This window comes from Salmo salar, chromosome 05 (assembly GCF_965601325.2).
Source record: "Salmo salar chromosome 05, fSalSal1, whole genome shotgun sequence".
Classification (NCBI taxonomy): domain Eukaryota; kingdom Metazoa; phylum Chordata; class Actinopteri; order Salmoniformes; family Salmonidae; genus Salmo; species Salmo salar.
The window spans coordinates 50,257,129-50,274,656 of record NC_138295.1 but is presented as its reverse complement, the minus strand read 5'-3'; the positions used below and the strand labels follow the sequence as shown (position 1 = coordinate 50,274,656).

Genomic DNA, 17,528 nt, shown 5'->3' with positions numbered 1-17,528 from the left:
CAAAAGGACCTCAGTAACCACCGCTGTCGTCCACCATCCATCTCCTCACGTTAACACATCCCTTCTTACAACGCTCATCTTTTTTTCCTCTCATTTTCTTCTCACTGCTTTTCCTTTTCTCTTTTGCTTCAATACATGTTTTCCTCACCTTGCCTTCCGTCAGGTAAAGGCTGAAATACACTACACGACTTTTGCCCGGTCTACGGGCTCTAACCATCAGAGAACCTCTCACGTTTAACAATTCAGTCCAGCCAAATCGTAGTGTACACCTGGCGGCCTTAACGGCTGTACAATTAGAAAACTCGCACTTGGCGGTAATGGCTGATTTTACGGCCGAATATATTTGAAAATTATCGGGACACCGTAAGTGCCCTTGAGAGCCATCAACCGTAAATCGAGTATGTGCTTACACTTTATGGACTGTGGTGTTACGTTTTACTACGGTTTGCTCCGATTTCCTACGATTTTCAAAAATGCGCCGGGATCCTGTAGATCAGGCTAAAAACCTAATGTCCGTACAGTTTAAGTTTAAAATAGACTTAGCACAAACACTAAGTGTAGTGTTGTTATAATTATGAAATGTGCTTGGTCTAATTTAATTGTCTTACCTACATACCAGTGTTGCTATGAACATCTTTGTCCATGCTGCTCCTCATTCTGTCACCGTTTCAGTGGTAAGCTAGCAACAGTCATTGGTTTCTCACAGTAATGGCTCCTAGAAAATCTCCATCTCTTCCCATTAACCAAAGACCCTTACTGTGTTTCAGGTCCAAGGGAAGCAAGCAGTGCTGCACAGGGTCAATGGGTGTATGTAAGTGACACCAATGTCCAGACGGTACCAGAATCCAGGGTCCTCAACTCTCAAGCCTACCTGCTGTTCTACGAGGAGATGCTGTGACTGCCAGAGCACGGAGCTACCCAACAATCATTGGTCTCTCAGGAGACCGGGGAAGAGGGGGGAAAAAAGAGAGAGACCTGCTTTGGGTATACCTCTCTCTAAACTTTGACTCCCAAGGGCATGAAACATGGCACGCACTACATGATGGGACTTGTAGGCCATCAGGGACATGCATTACATTGATGTATACTGGACTGCTCAGCATTGAAGGGTTACCACACTGTTCGTGTCTCGGTCCACTTACTGAACGTCCCCATACAGTTGCTCATACTTCTGTAGGGGAAAGAGACTGAGTGAGAAAGCGAGAGAGTGGCAGAATAGTATGTTTAATTAGCACAAATTATACAGAAAAAAATGCTATGTTATTTATATTTTACAGCCTGCTGTGGTGAATACGAATTGTATTTTTTGTAGAACATGCGAATGTGTGACTATCATTAAATGGTGATTGCCAAAGAGTTTTTGGTAAAAGAAATAATATAAAATGATGGAAAACATACACAAAAGACTTAAGTGCCAAAAGAATGTGATCTCAAACTATTCCTGAAAGGAGAGGTCCATAATGTGGCAGGCCATCCGAGTGTGTTTCAGACCAATACATTACTGTGTTGGTCGGCACTGGTTTTTTTTCAATTCTATTTCTATGGTTGTGCACCCGTGTGCATATTTAAATCTCTAACCACACGGATACAAACACATTGTGATGTTTAACAAAGGGACATTGCTACATATGATTACCAGCTCGCCGGACAATAAAGTCGTTTTCATTTCATTAGTCTTTTTATCCCATATATTCTGCTGTAGTTAAACTAAAGGCAGTGAATGTGTTGATCAATCTTGAGATTCAAATGTGTCTCACCATTTATGTTAATCGTTCTGCAAATATTTTGGGGGGGGGGAATGAAATGGAGATATTTTATCTGGCGGTTGTTGGGACACTGCCAAATTATTCTGGTCAAGTGAAGGATTACTATAAGTAAAGATAGGGTTTGATTCATTTCTTTCAAAACAAATAAATACTCAGTGCCTACACTCTAGGATTATAACGCTTCTGCATGTTAAGAACAAATAATTACGGTGAACACATATTTGCTTACAGACAGCTTGTGTGAAATGTATATGCAAAACCATGAGAATTTGGTGTATTACCACAATACTAAACCATATATAGATATGGTGCCTCAGGCTACAGTGTTATTCTTCAGGCGTTCTTTTCCTTCTGAAAATGTCATTCGATTTCAATAAGGAACTCGGTACACCGTTGGGTTATGTGAAATCATATATATCGAAGAGAATAAATCTAATTTTTGAAATGGGAAACCAACAAGGCTCAGCTTACATGTTCTTATTTTGGATGGATGTTTGAATCCTCTCTTTTTTCCCCCCAAAGGAAAGTACTTGATAGTGGATGAGTATGGCTGTTGTTTTTGCACTGGAATTTGTATCATCCCTCTTTACTGTGTGAAGACGGTGCCGACCATTAGTCAGGGGCTGTCACAGTGAATCCCATAGTGCCATATTCACTCTGTCGGTGGTGGCGATGTGCCGTGACGGGTGCAAAGCAGCGCTGTTTGAGAAACATGTCGTGAGCTGGTGAAGAGGAGGTGGGTGTGGAATCAGGAAAAGGGCAACGTCTAAAAGTATCCCATCGTCCACCCTCCTGGTCCCATACACTGTGACATCCCAATCACGCTGTTAAAACATTAAAACCGAGTGTCAAGCCACCCACCAACAACACAGCACTTTTTTAAAATGTATTTTTAAAAGCAGGGGCCCTCGCTTGGGGACATTCTCTTGAAGGATGAGATATGATTTTAATCTCAGTTAATGAAAGGGCCTCGTCCTCTGTCACGGTGGTCATGGAAACCAGTGACAAGGGACCGCTGCAGTGTTCATCTCTTACAACAGTACAATACAAAGGGACAGTGCTCAGGCTCAGCGTAACATTTAGTCACTGTCATGGAAGGCCTGCGTGGCAGAAATAGAAGTGTGTCCCATTCAAGCTTGGAAGTGTATTGCCTTCAGGGCACTGGTCACATGATACCAAGAGTTTTGTTTCTGAGAACCATGTTCTCTGTCAGCATCTGTGTTAGGTGACCTACAGTACATGGGTGTTTATTTTAGTCTATAGCGTTATTGTCTTGACTTGTTGCCGTCTTGTGTTTCAAATGTTTACTTCAGAGGTTTTAAGACAGAATCACAATACTGGACGGAATTCAATCAATTGAAGATAGGGGATTTTCGGATAGAGCCGATGTGCTCTGTCCCAGACAGTCCACCAGATGGCTGCATGCACTGGATACAGACAGCTGTTTGCCATTGGAACTGAACAGGACCGCGTGCAGTAGGAAAACATCCATCTTTTTAATAGCCAACCACAAAAATTACAGAAATGACAGGCTACAGATCTTGACTGAGATCAATAAAAATGACCTTGTCTCGAATGCAATAGCTTAGGCCTACGGAAAGAGGGTAGACACACAGATTGTATAATATGACTTCCATCTAACCTGTAAGAAAAAATATATATATATACTTTCCAGTGGCATTGACTCTCTCGTTGATAAAGATCATGCCTATAGCCTTAATTGACATCCTGTGTCCGCCGGGGCTGACTGGGCTCTTTCCCCTCTGGTCATGCTCTCTATTTGGGTGCACTACCGAAACAGGGAACTGAATGGGGAGGTTCTATTCTAACTGTATGTCCATATAATTACGCTATGGATGTATTTGTATTCGTATTTCTAGACCCCCTTGTACCCAGCTGCTTGCTAAATATTGCTAAATAAGTTCAGGTCCCCAAAAATATTCATGCAATAATTATTGATAAATGAAGTTATTTTTTTATTCCTTTAATGTTCTTGCCAAGCAATGCATGTCTCATCTTACAAACAACTGATGAAATATTTTATCAAAACAATTCCCCTTGAAAATAGATTACATTACATTGTTTAACAATATACAAAATGTTCTAATGTAATGTTTGGACATTTCAAATAAAATCAGTTGTTTTTGTCCATGAGCCAGACCCCCAAATTAGGACCTTCAGGCTCACTTGGGGTGACGATGTCTCATAGTGATTTTCTTGAAAGGTCTATGTCCCCAGAGCTGGAAATGTGTGATAGCAGTGCAACAATGGGAGCTTTCTCTGTGTTGTCACTCTTTCATCTCTCCATCTTTTCTTTCATTTCTCCACTTTAAGACGATTCACTGTGTACAAATCTAATGAAAGAAACATAAAAAATAATATTTTCATGTCATTCTTTATAAAACGATGAGACAATTTTATTTGATTTAACTAGGCAAGCCAGTTAAGAACAAATTCTTATTTACAATGATGGCCTACCAAAAGGCCTCCTGTGGGGACGGGGGCTGGGATTAAAAATAATAGGACAAAACACACATCACGACAACACTACATAAAGAGAGACCAAAAACAACAGCATGGCAGCAACACATGACAACGCAGCATAAAACATGGTACAAACATTATTAGGCACAGACAAAGGCAAGAAGGCAGACGCAACAATACATCACATGAAGCAGCCTCAACTGTCAGTAAAAGTGTCCATGATGGAGTCTTTGAATGAAGAGATGGAGATAAAAACTGTCCAGTTTGAGTGTTTTTTTTGTAGCTTGTTCCAGTCGCTAGCTGCAGCGAACTGAAAAGAGGAGCGACCCAGGGATGTGTGTGGTGGGGGACCTTTAACAGGATTGGTGGCAAATCTGATAGGCGAATGGCAGAGAAACATTTAACATTTTACCCTATGACAAACAATGGTAGTATACAAGTTATTGCTCACGTATACCCTTTCATCCAATATCATTGGAAAGCTTAGATTCCCAGCTATCCATCAGACACATTTTCAGAATGTTCAGGTCAACAGAACTTTGACCTTGAGTCTAGGGTACATATCAGAATTACCTCTATAAATTGCTTTAAAAAATAAATCCTGGTTCATTTCAAAATTAGTTTCAAGTGGTTCTGAAAGGTCATGAAATGAAATTTCAATTTGTGACAAATTGTTACTTGGAAATAGCCTGTAATATGTACCAGAAGAATTACATTACATCATTTCTGCAGAATTGTTTTAACCCTCCTGTTGTGTTTGTTTCATGTTAATTAATTCTGTGTTCCCAGTCCAAAATCACCGCCCCATTATAGCTGATTATAAATCCATAACAATACATATATTATCACCTAATGTTGTGTTCGATCTTTTTATCAACTTAAGTTATTGTGAATATTACACATTTTGAACTTCTATTTGCTGTTTATGGCCTATAGGCCTCATTGACCTGAGCTCATACAACTTGTTTTTGAGTAAAAAAAAGCATAATTTATGGATTATTTTGACAATAACAAATACTCAGATGAAACATATTGTTCTATTTATCACAGACTACTTTGTGTCAAAGTTTAACAAGGACTCTCTCCTCCTCACCAGTGTCATGATCAAAGATATGATCAAGAGCCTCACATATAGTATATCATTTGGTCATTGTGCTGCCACAGAATGAATTGTGAGCAAGGCTTCAAAAAAGCTTTATATACCAGAGCTGCTAGAAAAGTTCTATATATTATTGAAATAATGTTGCAATTGTTTGTGAGAATGCCAACAGGTGTGGTTCCCGTGGGGGAAAGGTTCCCGTGCCCGTGGGGGAAAGGTTCCCGTGGAAGCCAAGAAGGGGAGTGAGGTGTATATGTGATCAAACACACATGCATGTGGGGGTCTGGGAGTGGAAGTGTGTCCATCTGATAAATGGGCATGCGCGTGAACTCAATTTTATACACTAATTGTAGTCTCACCCATTCATTTCTAATGACCGGTGATTAACCCTCAAAATGTAATGAAAATCATCCAAATGTATTTGGTGTGTTCAGATGTCCTGTGTGGACAAAGTCATGGAACCTTATGACAATCAGATTAAATGAACTACATTTTTCAGAGAGAAAACTTGTAAATCGGTCCAATTCGACCGGACACAGCAGGAGGGTTAAGTTGATTGATTTGTCACTTTTTTATGATCTTTGGCCCTAATTTACTATCAGTAGGCCTACTTTTGGCCCCATAGAGCCCACAATGGTTTGTGACGAGAGTTGCCTCTGTGGCTGCCAGCCAGACTACTTCCAGGTCGTAGCCATTTTGAGTGCTCGACGGTGAAGAAGAACCAAGTTGGAGAGGTGGGAATCGCTCAAGCGTGTTATGATGTTTAGTTTGTGTCCATTCTCCTGATGCTACAGTAGATTATGTTAGCTGCTGTTCTTTGAAGCATTATTCCAAACTATAGCTAGCAATGTTTTTACTTTCCAACACAAATCTTGAAAACAAGCAAGCTGACGCTAGCTAGCTACGTGTTAGCTGGCTAACGTTAGTCAGTTTCATTTCGCACCGAGCCCGGGGAATTTGGAAAACATTGACTGAAGAAGCAGACGAGTGATGCACAATAGTTTAGATAAACATGCTCGCTTTATAATTGTATCTACATAGATATCACAAATTAAGTGCATGCAATGTAAATTAAATACATTTGTAGCATGAAGTGCAAACGTTCGCTAGCTAGTGCCACCCAGCAAACATCCACAGCCAGCTGAGCTAACTTAGCTAACGAACGTTCATGCCCCTAACTCCCGCTAGGTAACCAGCTAGCCACAATTACGCAGATCTCAATTAGCTATCAAGGTTAGCAATTTAGCTTAGCTGGTTTCTGCACTGTCAATAAAAAGCATCTGCATCGATATCAAACTAACGTTACTTGTTTGAAGCCATTTATAGCGGTTCTGATTTCTAATCAGCCGCTGGCTACATAACTAGCTTGCTAACACATGTATTTCTATTTATTTAACTAAGCAGGTTAAGAACAAATTCATATTTTACAATGACGTCCTACCCCGGCTATTCATCATGATAAGTACAGTTCACATTGAGAATATCATTATTCACTCACAGTACTGTCAAATCATGCTTCTGTCCCACATAGGCAGGCTCCAGGCGTAGGAACTACAGGGTGAGAGATGTGGGACCAGGGTGGACAGCCCTGGCCACAATGGCCAATGAACCAGCAGCAGTGGATGCAGTCCTTCCAGCACCAGCAAGATCCAAGTGGGTGACATCACCTGTATGCATGGAGCTGTTCAAGTGGAAATGATCCAAGATTAGATTGGTGTAACATTGCTTTGATCCTGCAGAATGACAGCTCAATCATTGCGTTATTTACAATTTTACAAAATGACACCCCAAGCAATGCTTCTCTTGTTGTCTTTCTGTGTTGTGCAGGCCAAGTGGACTGGGCAGCACTGGCCCAGGCCTGGATTGCTCAGAAAGAGTCTACAGGCCCTACAGTAGACCAGCAGAACATTCATCCTAATGGACAGGACATCCCTGGCATGGATCCTGTGATGCCCAATAACCATGGCTCCTTCCAGGGTGACAACAATTTTGGCAGAATGTGGCAACCTGGTAAACTCTAAACATCATTTTCTGGGGATGGAGAATATGTAAGGCTTATGTCCGTGATCTGTTTTCTCACGTTGCAAGACCATCATGCTTGCTATACTCAGTCTGTACATAATTTGTCTTTATTTCTCAGGGAAGGTGTGATGTTACCGATGTACTCCAACAAACTTGTTATGGGCGAATTTCACATCCACCACATTAACATAGCTGTGTCCCAATCAACTTAGTTCCCCTGCAGTCCAGTAGTTTAATGTTGAATAGCATGACTGCAAGTGTACGTTTTGATTTTTGAATGGTCTCTTGTGGTGGGCTTATAGATCCTAATTAACAATGCACATGTGTTGTTTACAGAATGGGGGATGCACGGTCAGCCCCCTCCTCCTCCCATAGACCAGGCGTGGATCCCCCCAGGAACAGGACCCATGGGGACTGGACCTATGGATGTGGTGGCTCCCTCGGAGGACAGCAACAGCCAGGACAGTCTGGAGTTCTCTGAAGGCCACCACAGGGTCTTCCCCCAGAACAGCCACGGCTTCGGGGGTCAGCCCGACAACTACGCCATGACCCCAATGGCCATAAACCAGTTTGATTATCAGGTACACACCACACACTTACAGTAGAGTTCCATGGCTGCTCTGTCATTCAACTTGTTTGGATGGTCCTCATTTCTCATTGTCTCGCTCTCTGTAGCACGGGGCGGCTGCCACCTACGGCCCCACTCCCACAGGGTTCCACCCTCCATACTGGCAGCAGGGTCCCCCACAGAACAGACGGGACAGGCCCCCAGGCTTTAGGGACCGCCAGAGATCCCCCATCCAGATCCCCAAACAAGATGCTCCTGCTGCTGCCCTCGGTGAGCATCTTCACCAACACTTTGGTACAAAAACATCTTCATTAAATGGGTGGTGATCAGGATTTCATCCTTGGACACTTACTGCTGTAACAGAGGCACAGGCTTGCTTCAACTCTCTTGCCGTTCATACCCACACCATCCAAAATGTTGTATCTCACCATGTTTTGTATCTCAGTGTTGCTCTCTACTTTTCTTAATTAGCTTTCCCAGGCACGCAGGAAAACAGACACACACACACAGCATCCAATGACCTGGCTCTCCTCTCAGATGCGGTGAAGAGGCGCACCCTGCCGGCCTGGATCCGAGAGGGCCTGGAGAAGATGGACAGGGAGAAACAGAAGAAGCTGGAGAAGGAGCGCATGGAGAAACAGCGTGCCGAAATGGCTAAAGATGAAGACAAAGAGAGCGACACAGTGGACGAGGGAGGCGATGGGCCTCGTTTACCCCGCAAGAGTAAATTTGTAAGCATCAATTGTTTTGTTTCCATGACTTCATGAATCCCATTAACCTTATGAACAATGAGTTGAAAAATCCCCAAAATAATTTCATTATATTCCTGTAAAACTGTGACACTGGTGAGCTTTCAGGAGGTCCTGTTGTCGTGTCTTTGTATATCTGACCTACCACCCCTTTCCCTCCCCTGTAATAGGACAGTGATGATGAAGAGGGTGACGAAGAGGAGAGGGAAGATGAGGACCGGGTCCTGACCAGGAAGCAGGAGCTTGCCAGCAGGAGCCCGTCACCTCCCCTGGAGGACCAGAGCGAACCAGAGATGACCGAGGAGGAGAGAGATTTCCAGCTGGTTAGTTTTGGCTTACAGCTACCATTCTGACACATTGGGGTAGGGCTGGGCGATATATCGAATTAGAATGAATGTTCTTGCGCAATATTCTAAGTGCCTGTATCGCAAGAATCTACTTTTTTGTATCTTCTTCTTTTTGGTCTCGTCTCTTTTGCTCCTTCTCTGCTGTGTGCACCTTCCCATTTACACCAGAGATCTGTATATAATGACGAGATGCTCATGTCTCCTCCCTAACAATGGGAATCGTCCCAAGGGCGGGAAGGCATGCGACAAGCTTATGTCTAAAATAAGCCCATAGTAACGCATTGGGCTGATTTTGGACAGATTTTGGCGAGAGCGAAACCTCTCACTTTGCATCTTCCTCTGTGTTTGCACACACACACACACCAAGCCCCTCCGCCAGCCACTCACAACAACAAAGATGAGAGGTCACTTCTTCCTCTTACAAGCAGTTTCAACTTACTATTTGAGGTTTGGTCTAACAGAATCGGTCATATGGACAACGAAACACATTGATAACTTCTTTATTACAGTAAAATAATGTAACCTATTTAACAATATCCTTTTTATGTCTCAACTCCTCAAATTGCATGTAGAGCACACACTACTAAAATGGAAAATTTAGGAAAATTAATGCTCAGTATGTAGGCATGGCATTGCGGTTTCACTAGCAACATTTTAGCCAAATACCATTATATACATTGGTCTGTGTTTTATACATTTGCAATAAGCATAAAACACTAGTTATATAAGGAATTGGCAATTTGTTCTCATTCTGAGAAATAAGGTATGCCATTCTGAACAAAATGGACAGGCTAGCACGCTGTTCAAACATTTGGAGACTGACAGAAGTGTGTTTATAGCAATTCAACTGTTCTGCCTTGTTAGCTAGAAAATAGATCCAAGTGACCTTGAAATAGAAAGATGCGCTAGCTACTCACTAGCACGTGGGCTTGTGCTTGAGAGATTCTTTGAGACCTGCGTTCATTTTCTATAATGCCTGCTACAAGAAGTTAGTCATTTTTAGTGAATGTGCATTATGCATGGTTCTGGTTAAATTTGTAACAATAATGACATTTTAATAGACAGACTTGAACGCCAGATCAGTTATTATTGCAAAAAAAGCAAGTTAATCGCTTGATAAAATATTTAAATTATTAGTGGGTTGTGGAAGGCTTACATTTAGCCTAGGTATAATTTCACAAGCCATGAATTCATTAGATCAATGTATTGGACCTTTAATTGTGCAACAAAGTTTATTTGGGGAAAACAAAAACCAACTAGATGTACAGTTGAAGTCGGAGGTTTACATACACTTAGGTTGGAGTCATGAAAACTCGTTTTTCAACCACTCCACACATTTCTTGTTAACAAACTATAGTTTTGGCAAGTCGGTTAGGACATCTACTTTGTGCATGACACAAGTAATTTTCCCAACAATTGTTTACAGACAGATTATTTCACTTATAATTCACTGTATCACGATTCCAGTGGGTCAGAAGTTTACATACACTAAGTTGACTGTGCCTTTAAACAGTTTGGAAAATTACAGAAAATTGTGTCATGGCTTTAGAAGCTTCTGATAGGCTAATTGACATCATTTGAGTCAATTGGAGGTGTACCTGTGGATGTATTTCAAGGCATACCTTCAAACTCAGCTCCTCTTTGCTTGACATCATGGGAAAATCAAAAGAAATCAGCCAAGACCTCCGAATTTTTTTTGTAGACCTCCACAAGTCTGGTTCATCATTGGGAGCAATTTCCAAACACCTGAAGGTACCACGTTCATCTGTACAAGCAATAGAACGCAAGTATAAACACCATGGGACCACGCAGCCGTCATACCGCTCAGGAAGGAGACGTGTTCTGTCTCCAAGAGATGAACATTCTTTGCGAAAAGTGCAACTCAATCCCAGAACAACAGCAAAGGACCTTGTGAAGATGCTGGAGGAAACGGGTACAAAAGTATCTATATCCACACTAAAACGAGTCCTATATCGACATAACCTGAAAGGCCGCTCAGCAAGAAGCCACTGGTCCAAAACCGCCATAAAAAAGCCAGACTACGGTTTGCAACTGCACATGGGGACAAAGATCATACTTTTTGGAGAAATGTCCTCTGGTCTGATGAAACAAAAATAGAACTGTTTGGCCATAATGACCATCGTTATGTTTGGAGGAAAAGGGGGGAGGCTTGCAAGCCGAAAAACACCGTCCCAACCGTGAAGCATGGGGGTGGCAGCATCATGTTGTGGGGGTGCTTTGCTGCAGGAGGGACTGGTGCTCTTCACAAAATAGATGGCATCATGAGGAGGAAAATTCTGTAGATATATTGAAGCAACATCTCAAGACATAAGTCAGGAAGCAGAAGCTTGGTCGCAAATGGGTCTTCCAAATGGGCAATTACCCCAAGCATACTTCCAAAGTTGTGGCAAAATGGCTTAAGGACAACAAAGTTAAGGTTTTGGAGTGGCCATCACAAAGCCCTGACCTCAATCCTATAGAATATTTGTGGGCAGAACTGAAAAAGGCCTACAAACCTGACTCAGTTACAGAAGCTCTGTCAGGAGGAATGGGCCAAAATTCACCCAACTTATTGTGGGAAGCTTGTGGAAGGCTACCTGAAACGTTTGACCCAAGTTAAACAATTTAAAAGCAATGCTACCAAATACTAATTGAGTGTATGTAAACTTCTGACCCACTGGGAATGTGATGAAAGAAATTTAAAGCTGAAATAAATCATTCTCTCTACAATTATTCTGACATTTCACATTCTTAAAATAAAGTGGTGATTCTAACTGACCTAAGATAGGGAATTTTTATAAGTTTGAAAAAAAAAATCTATAATTTTTTGGCCATATCGCCCAGCCTTACGAGGTTGTCTTTTGTTATACATTTTTTTCTGTTATGTTGTAGAGCCCTGATGCTCAAATGGCAGCTCTGAAATTGGTGGTCCTGTTCACTATATAAGAACCATCCTATTCAAGACTGCAAAAATAGCCCTCTTGACAAACAAATGATTAACATTAACTCATGTCAGAGCCTTTTCTCACATTTCTCTCCAAAGATGATTGTGACTAAAACTCTGCTGACGGAAATCCTGCTGGAGGTCACCAATGAAGAGATCCAAACTGTGGCCAAAGAGACTCACCGCAAAGCCACCAAAGGTCTGCTTACCCCCGTCTCCTCGAGCCCACGCATCATCTGTGCCTTTCACAAAGACATCATGTTTAAGCCTGTTTTATATAGTCTGAAAACGTCACTCAATTCATCTCCGTAAGTCAGGGTAATTGTTTGGCAAACTTGGAGTATTTTCAAAATGCGATCATATGCATCTTCAACCATTCTCTGCTAATGCAACGGAAGAAAAAGAACATGTCCCTGGTAAAAAAAAGACAGCAGAGCAGCTGGTGTATTTAAAACAAAACAACAGTAACCTAAACTGTTTTCCCTGGTTCCTGCTCCTGAAGGTCTTCCTGAATGACTGTGTTTCTGAACCCATTGACTTTATAACAAATGCTCACCTATAGATCAGATTCAAGTGACTTGTCCCTGTTTATCTGACACTAGTGCATTAGTACAGAGTGGTTCTGATCCCCCATTCCAACTGTCTTGACTTTGAATGTGTGACAGATGTTGTTTGTTAACCCCTTCTCTTCTCTCCGTTTTGTCTCTTTTAAAAAAGAAAATGTGGCCAAAGACCGCTCTTGTGAATAGTGCATTATCTGTGCCCCCTTCTCTAGAGACTTCTCTATGGTGGCTGTCTCTATGGTGGCTCTATGTGTTTTAACATGTTGTTCCTGTTGTTGATGTGAATCAAAGCTCCTGCCAAACAGCTGGCACAGTCAAGTGCACTGACTTCTCTGATCGGCATTGGTGAGTTCCTCCTCTTTTCTTCCAGGCGGGGGGGGGTAAGAATCAGAGCTCAAACCCCTGTCCCCTCACTGCTTTAGTAGCTCAGAAGAGTGACTGAGGCAGCCGAAGGGAAGGGTCCACCTCACAGCTAGGGTTGCAAAATTCCCCAAACATTTCCAAAAATATATTTTTTTATTCCAGTTGGAAGGGAATAAGCTGTCTGAGGGAATCCTCCTACCTGGAATTGTTCTACTGGCATTTCTGATAAAACGGGGAATTTGGGGAACGTTTCTGAAATTTTGCAACCCTTCACAGCACAGTTTGAGTGTCTTAGCCTTACTAAGTATTTTCTTATCAGAACACTAAAGAGCATGCCATCTCACAGTAAGTGGAGTGTCAGTGGGTTGCTAGTGTGTAGTTAAGTTAAACATAGACAGTGGCTGCGTCTTTGACGGGAAGCTTGGTTGGGTGTATGGCTAGTTGCTGCAGTCTTGCTCAAAAAGCTGGGGGCTCTGTTGTGGCAGGTGGACTTGGCGACTATGGCTCGGACTTGAGTGAGAACGAGGAGGAGCACAGCGCCCAGGCGTCCGAGTCCTCCGACACGGACGAGGAGGAGCTGCACCACCGTATCCGGGAGAAGATAGACGCCTTCCGACGCAAGGAGAGGGAGCTGCAGGAGAGACAAGCGCAGGAGGCGCAGCACGCACGTGGTGAGGGAACTAAATGCAATATCAATAAGCAGTGGTGACGTTGTCTTTGAGTTTAACATAAATGGTTTGTTTTCTGTGTGTCTCCCAGAAGAGATGGCGCTGGACAGAGTGAGCAGAGAGAGGGGGGATTATGACGAGGGCCAGTTAGAGAGCCTCAACAAACAGGAAGTGAGAGAGAGGGAGGCGGAACCCACAGCAGAGAGACGCAGATCCCGCAGTGAGCCTGAGGTTATCAGCGAGGTCAGGCAGGCGGGCCGGGGTAAGGAGCGTGGCGCAGGGCGGGGCACCAGCGGTTCCCCCAGCAACGGACGCAGCAGCAGCTCCCATTCCAGCTCCAGCAGCGCCAGCAGCCAATCGTCTTCCTTCTCATCATCCTCGGCCTCCTCACGCTCCTCTTCGCGCTCCTCCTCACCCCGGAGGAAGAGGAGGCGCAGCCGCTCCTCCTCACACAGGGCGCACGGTGGTGGCCGGCGCAGCCACAGTCGCAGCTCCCACAGACGTCACGGGGAGCGCAGCGTCGACAAGGCCCGAGAGAGGAGGAAGGGCAGCCGGAACCACAGCGCAGAGCGCTTAACCCGCCACCGGAACCGTAGCCACTCTCGAGAGCGAAGGGTCAGCAGAGGAGGCAAGAGCAGGTCCAAGGACAGGGCCAGCCGCAGCAAGAGCAGGGACAAGGAGAGGGACAGAGACCGGAAGAGGAGTAGGGAGCGCAGGGACAGTCACAGCCGCAGCAAGAGCAGGGACAAGGAGAGGGACAGAGACAGGAAGAGGAGCAGGGAGCGCAGGGACAGCCGCAGCAGCAAGCACAAGCAGAAAGCCTCCAGCAAGGATAGGGACAGGAAGAAAGACCGGAGCGGCAGCCACGACAAGAAGGAGAAAGAGAAGAAGAAGGAGAAGGAGAAAGAGTCAGATAGGAAGAAGCAGAAAGCCAAAGAGAGGGAAAAGGAGAAAGGGAAGGAAAAGGAGAGGGGGAAGGAGAAAGAGAGGGATAGGGAGGTGAGCTATGTGGTGGCGGAGGAGAGCAACGGCAAATCCAAGAAAAGCAAAGAGAGCAGCGATCACACAGACCCTCAGGGTGACAAGCACTCCCATCAGGGTAGCAAGGCTAGCAAGAAGGGCTCTGCCAAATCTAGCAAGAGGTACTCCGACTCGGAGTCGAGCAGGTCCCCCACCCCCGAGCTTAGCAAGGAAAAGAAGTCTAAGAAATCCAAACGTAGTCGCTCAAGATCAACGGAAAAATCTCACAAGTCTGGTAAGAAGGCAAGCCGCAAAAACAAGTCTAAGTCACGATCAAGGTAGTATTCCATTTTTTACCATCTCTTTTTCTGTTGTATCATGTTGTTTCTGTTGTGTGCGTGTCGTATTGGAGGCCTACTGCCCAGTAATATTTTTTTAGCACACCTTTCCTTGTTTTCTGTCAGGGCTCAAGGCTACCTTACAAAGAGAAATAATAGATATTTTCATGATGTGTTAAAAAAAAAAAAAGGAACCATTTGTAGCAAAGTTTCTGTTCCTCACTGTCTCCATAGTGCCCCCTGTTGGCCATGTGCAGCATATCAATCCATTTGAGTGCCTTGTGTGAATGTAGTAACTGTTCTTCCCAAAGGAGAGTGACCAAGTTCATTCAGGAATCAATTCAATATATTGTCCTCATGATGAGCTGATGTTAACAGGGCCCCAGTGGGGCTGTGTGACTGTGTCATTTTGCATGAGTGTGTGTGAGTGGTGCAGCACCATTAATGTTCCCCTTTGCATCTCTGTTTCAGGTCCACGTCTCCCGCCAGGCGCAGGCGTTGAGCGCAGGGCTCCCTGATCTGTGCACTTACATTTAAATTCCATGAGTTTAACAGGCTTGTCTCATTATAGAGGCAACGGTGTAGGTGAACTCTCCACTCCCCCCCCACCTTCTATCTTTGTAAATATGTGATTTTTAAGTGCAAGTCGGCAAACAGGACATTTTGAATGCTAGGTTTTTGCCTTCTATCATGCAAAGCTCGGAGGCTTTGTAGTCAGTAGAATCTTGGAAAGATGTGTCATTTTAAAAAGCTTAACAGGATAAACGTATTAATGTAAATTGTCCAATAAAACTGAAATGATCCCTTGTTCTGGGTATTTTCTTTGTCTACTGTATAACTGTTCCCCGATGATGATAAACTCATCCAGGACTGCATGGGAAACCCTATTTATTTACCACACTAAAGGCATGACTGAAGTGTTAAATGTCACTCATTTGTTGGTGGAGTAGATGCATTTATTTAAAAAAAATAGGTTTGACGTATGCAACTGACTTTCAAATCATTGCTTTTTTATTATCATTAAACCTGCAGTAATTTGGATTGAGTGCAATTGACAACATGCCATTATTAATTGTGTTTAATTCATATTGATAATTTGGAATGGTCTTTTAGAAATTCTAATGGTAAAGAGGGAAACATTTTTAGTTCAGCTATATGAACACTACAAATTCACCATATTTTATATATACTTAACAAAAATAAGCACAACATGTAAAGTGTTGGTCCCATGAGTCGAAATAAAAGCTTTTCTCATTTTGTCCACAATATTGTTTACATCCCTGTTCATGAGCATTTCTCCTTTGCCAAGATAATTCACCCACCTGACGGGTGTGGCATATCTAGAAGCTGATTAAACAGCTGGACCTTGTGCTAAGTACAATAAAAGACCACTCTTACATGTGCAGTTTTGTCACAACACAATGCCACAGATGTCTACATTTTGAGGGAGTGCACAATTGTCATGCTGACTGCAGGAATGTCCACCAGAGCTGTTGCCAGAGAATGTTAATACAGCCTTTTTGCCTGTGCCCTTCCAGGTCCACACATGGCTGCGCCCCTCGCCAGTCATGTGAAATCTATAGATTAGGGCCTAATTTATTTAAATTGACTGATTTCCTTATATGAACTGTAGCTCAGTAAAATAGTTAATTGTTGCGTTTATATTTTGGTTCAGTATATTACTGGCACAGTCCAATTTAAGCTTTATGTTATGTATGAAATATATAACTGCAGAACACAAGATTGTTATATTAGCCTGAAGGCCTGCAGATGGCGATATTGACTGATTTAATCTTACCGTCCAAAGGGTACGTATGCAGCCGTCCTGTTCATACATAAAACTTTCTCCATTCAGCTGAAACAACTATATCCATCTGCCGGTGTTTGATTTGATGTTATACACTGTGGACACCTGCTCGTTGAACATCTGATTCCAAAATCATGGGTATTAATATGGACCCCCTCTTTGCCGCTAATAACAGTGTGATCTGCTGACCACACTGTTAACGTCGCGTCCACGAGCGATGCAAAATGCTTTCTATTTGTGACTCTTGCAGTACTGCAAGTCCCACCTCTCATCTCCTCATTGTTTTTTAGGAGCATATACCCACGTGGGTGATTGAAAGATGAACTGAGGTCCACACTCCAGTCTAGTTGGTGGTGGTAATGCACCTTAAAGTTGGTTGCCAACCACCATATAAAGTCCAAAGAAGAAGCTTGAAGGAGGAGAGATGACTAGAAACTAACTCAGTTTACCCTTTTATCTGTGGATTAATTGTCAGAGTAGAGGACCTTGTGCATTTCAGGTAAAATAACAACCCAATGTTGATATCCCAGGACAAATTAGCTAGCAACAGCAAGCTAGCTAAATTGCTATAAATGTTTAATGCTTTTTGACCTGTCCCCAAATTAATATAGTTGGTTCAGACTTCGTTATGCGGGATGGCAGCTTTCTGTGCTCCGCAGACCTGCTTCGCTGGGGAGCGGTTTCTCCTAGAAGTTTCCACTTTACAATAACAGCACTTACAGTTGACCGGAGCAGCTCTAGCAGGGCAGAAATCTGATGAACTGACTTGTTGGAAAGGAGATTGCATGGCTGTGTGCTCGATTTTATACATCTGTCAGCCACGGGTGTGGCTGAAATAGCCGAATCCACG

The 17,528-nt window shown here is 43.2% G+C and overlaps 2 protein-coding genes across 5 annotated transcripts in view; both read left to right on the top strand.

The window, feature by feature from the left end:
• Positions 1-2,218, top strand: part of LOC106605026 (ubiquitin carboxyl-terminal hydrolase 45) — a 50,593-nt gene extending 48,375 nt beyond the window's left edge. For both annotated transcript variants that reach the window (XM_014200249.3, XM_014200248.3), the window contains exon 18: positions 768-2,218. In XM_014200249.3, coding sequence (XP_014055724.1) covers positions 768-898 — 131 coding nt within the window. In that variant the 3' untranslated portion in view covers positions 899-2,218. The remainder of the gene's footprint in view (positions 1-767) is intronic.
• A 4,662-nt stretch (positions 2,219-6,880) lies between these two features.
• On the top strand, positions 6,881-15,678 carry LOC106605025 (arginine/serine-rich protein PNISR). Of its 3 annotated transcripts, none has more exons than XM_014200246.3 (11): positions 6,881-7,002; positions 7,177-7,359; positions 7,708-7,952; positions 8,047-8,209; positions 8,477-8,670; positions 8,859-9,011; positions 12,079-12,178; positions 12,834-12,887; positions 13,391-13,576; positions 13,665-14,871; positions 15,343-15,678. In XM_014200246.3, the coding sequence occupies exons 1-11, from the start codon at positions 6,915-6,917 to the stop codon at positions 15,371-15,373; spliced, it is 2,604 nt and encodes an 867-aa protein (XP_014055721.1). In that variant the 5' UTR covers positions 6,881-6,914; the 3' UTR covers positions 15,374-15,678. The 3 variants fall into 3 exon arrangements, with proteins under 3 accessions (XP_014055721.1, XP_014055719.1, XP_014055718.1); XM_014200244.3 differs by having other exon boundaries at positions 8,411-8,670; positions 13,668-14,871; XM_014200243.3 differs by having other exon boundaries at positions 8,411-8,670.
• The last annotated feature ends 1,850 nt before the right edge of the window (positions 15,679-17,528 follow it).

Coding starts and splice junctions, on each gene's coding strand:
- LOC106605025 (XM_014200243.3), top strand. CDS start 6,915: ATGTGGGACCAGGGTGGACAGCCCTGGCCACAATGGCCAATGAACCAG. Junction 9,012..12,078: donor AGGAGAGAGATTTCCAGCTG/GTTAGTTTTGGC, acceptor TTCTCTCCAAAG/ATGATTGTGACTAAAACTCT. Junction 14,872..15,342: donor AAGTCTAAGTCACGATCAAG/GTAGTATTCCAT, acceptor TCTCTGTTTCAG/GTCCACGTCTCCCGCCAGGC.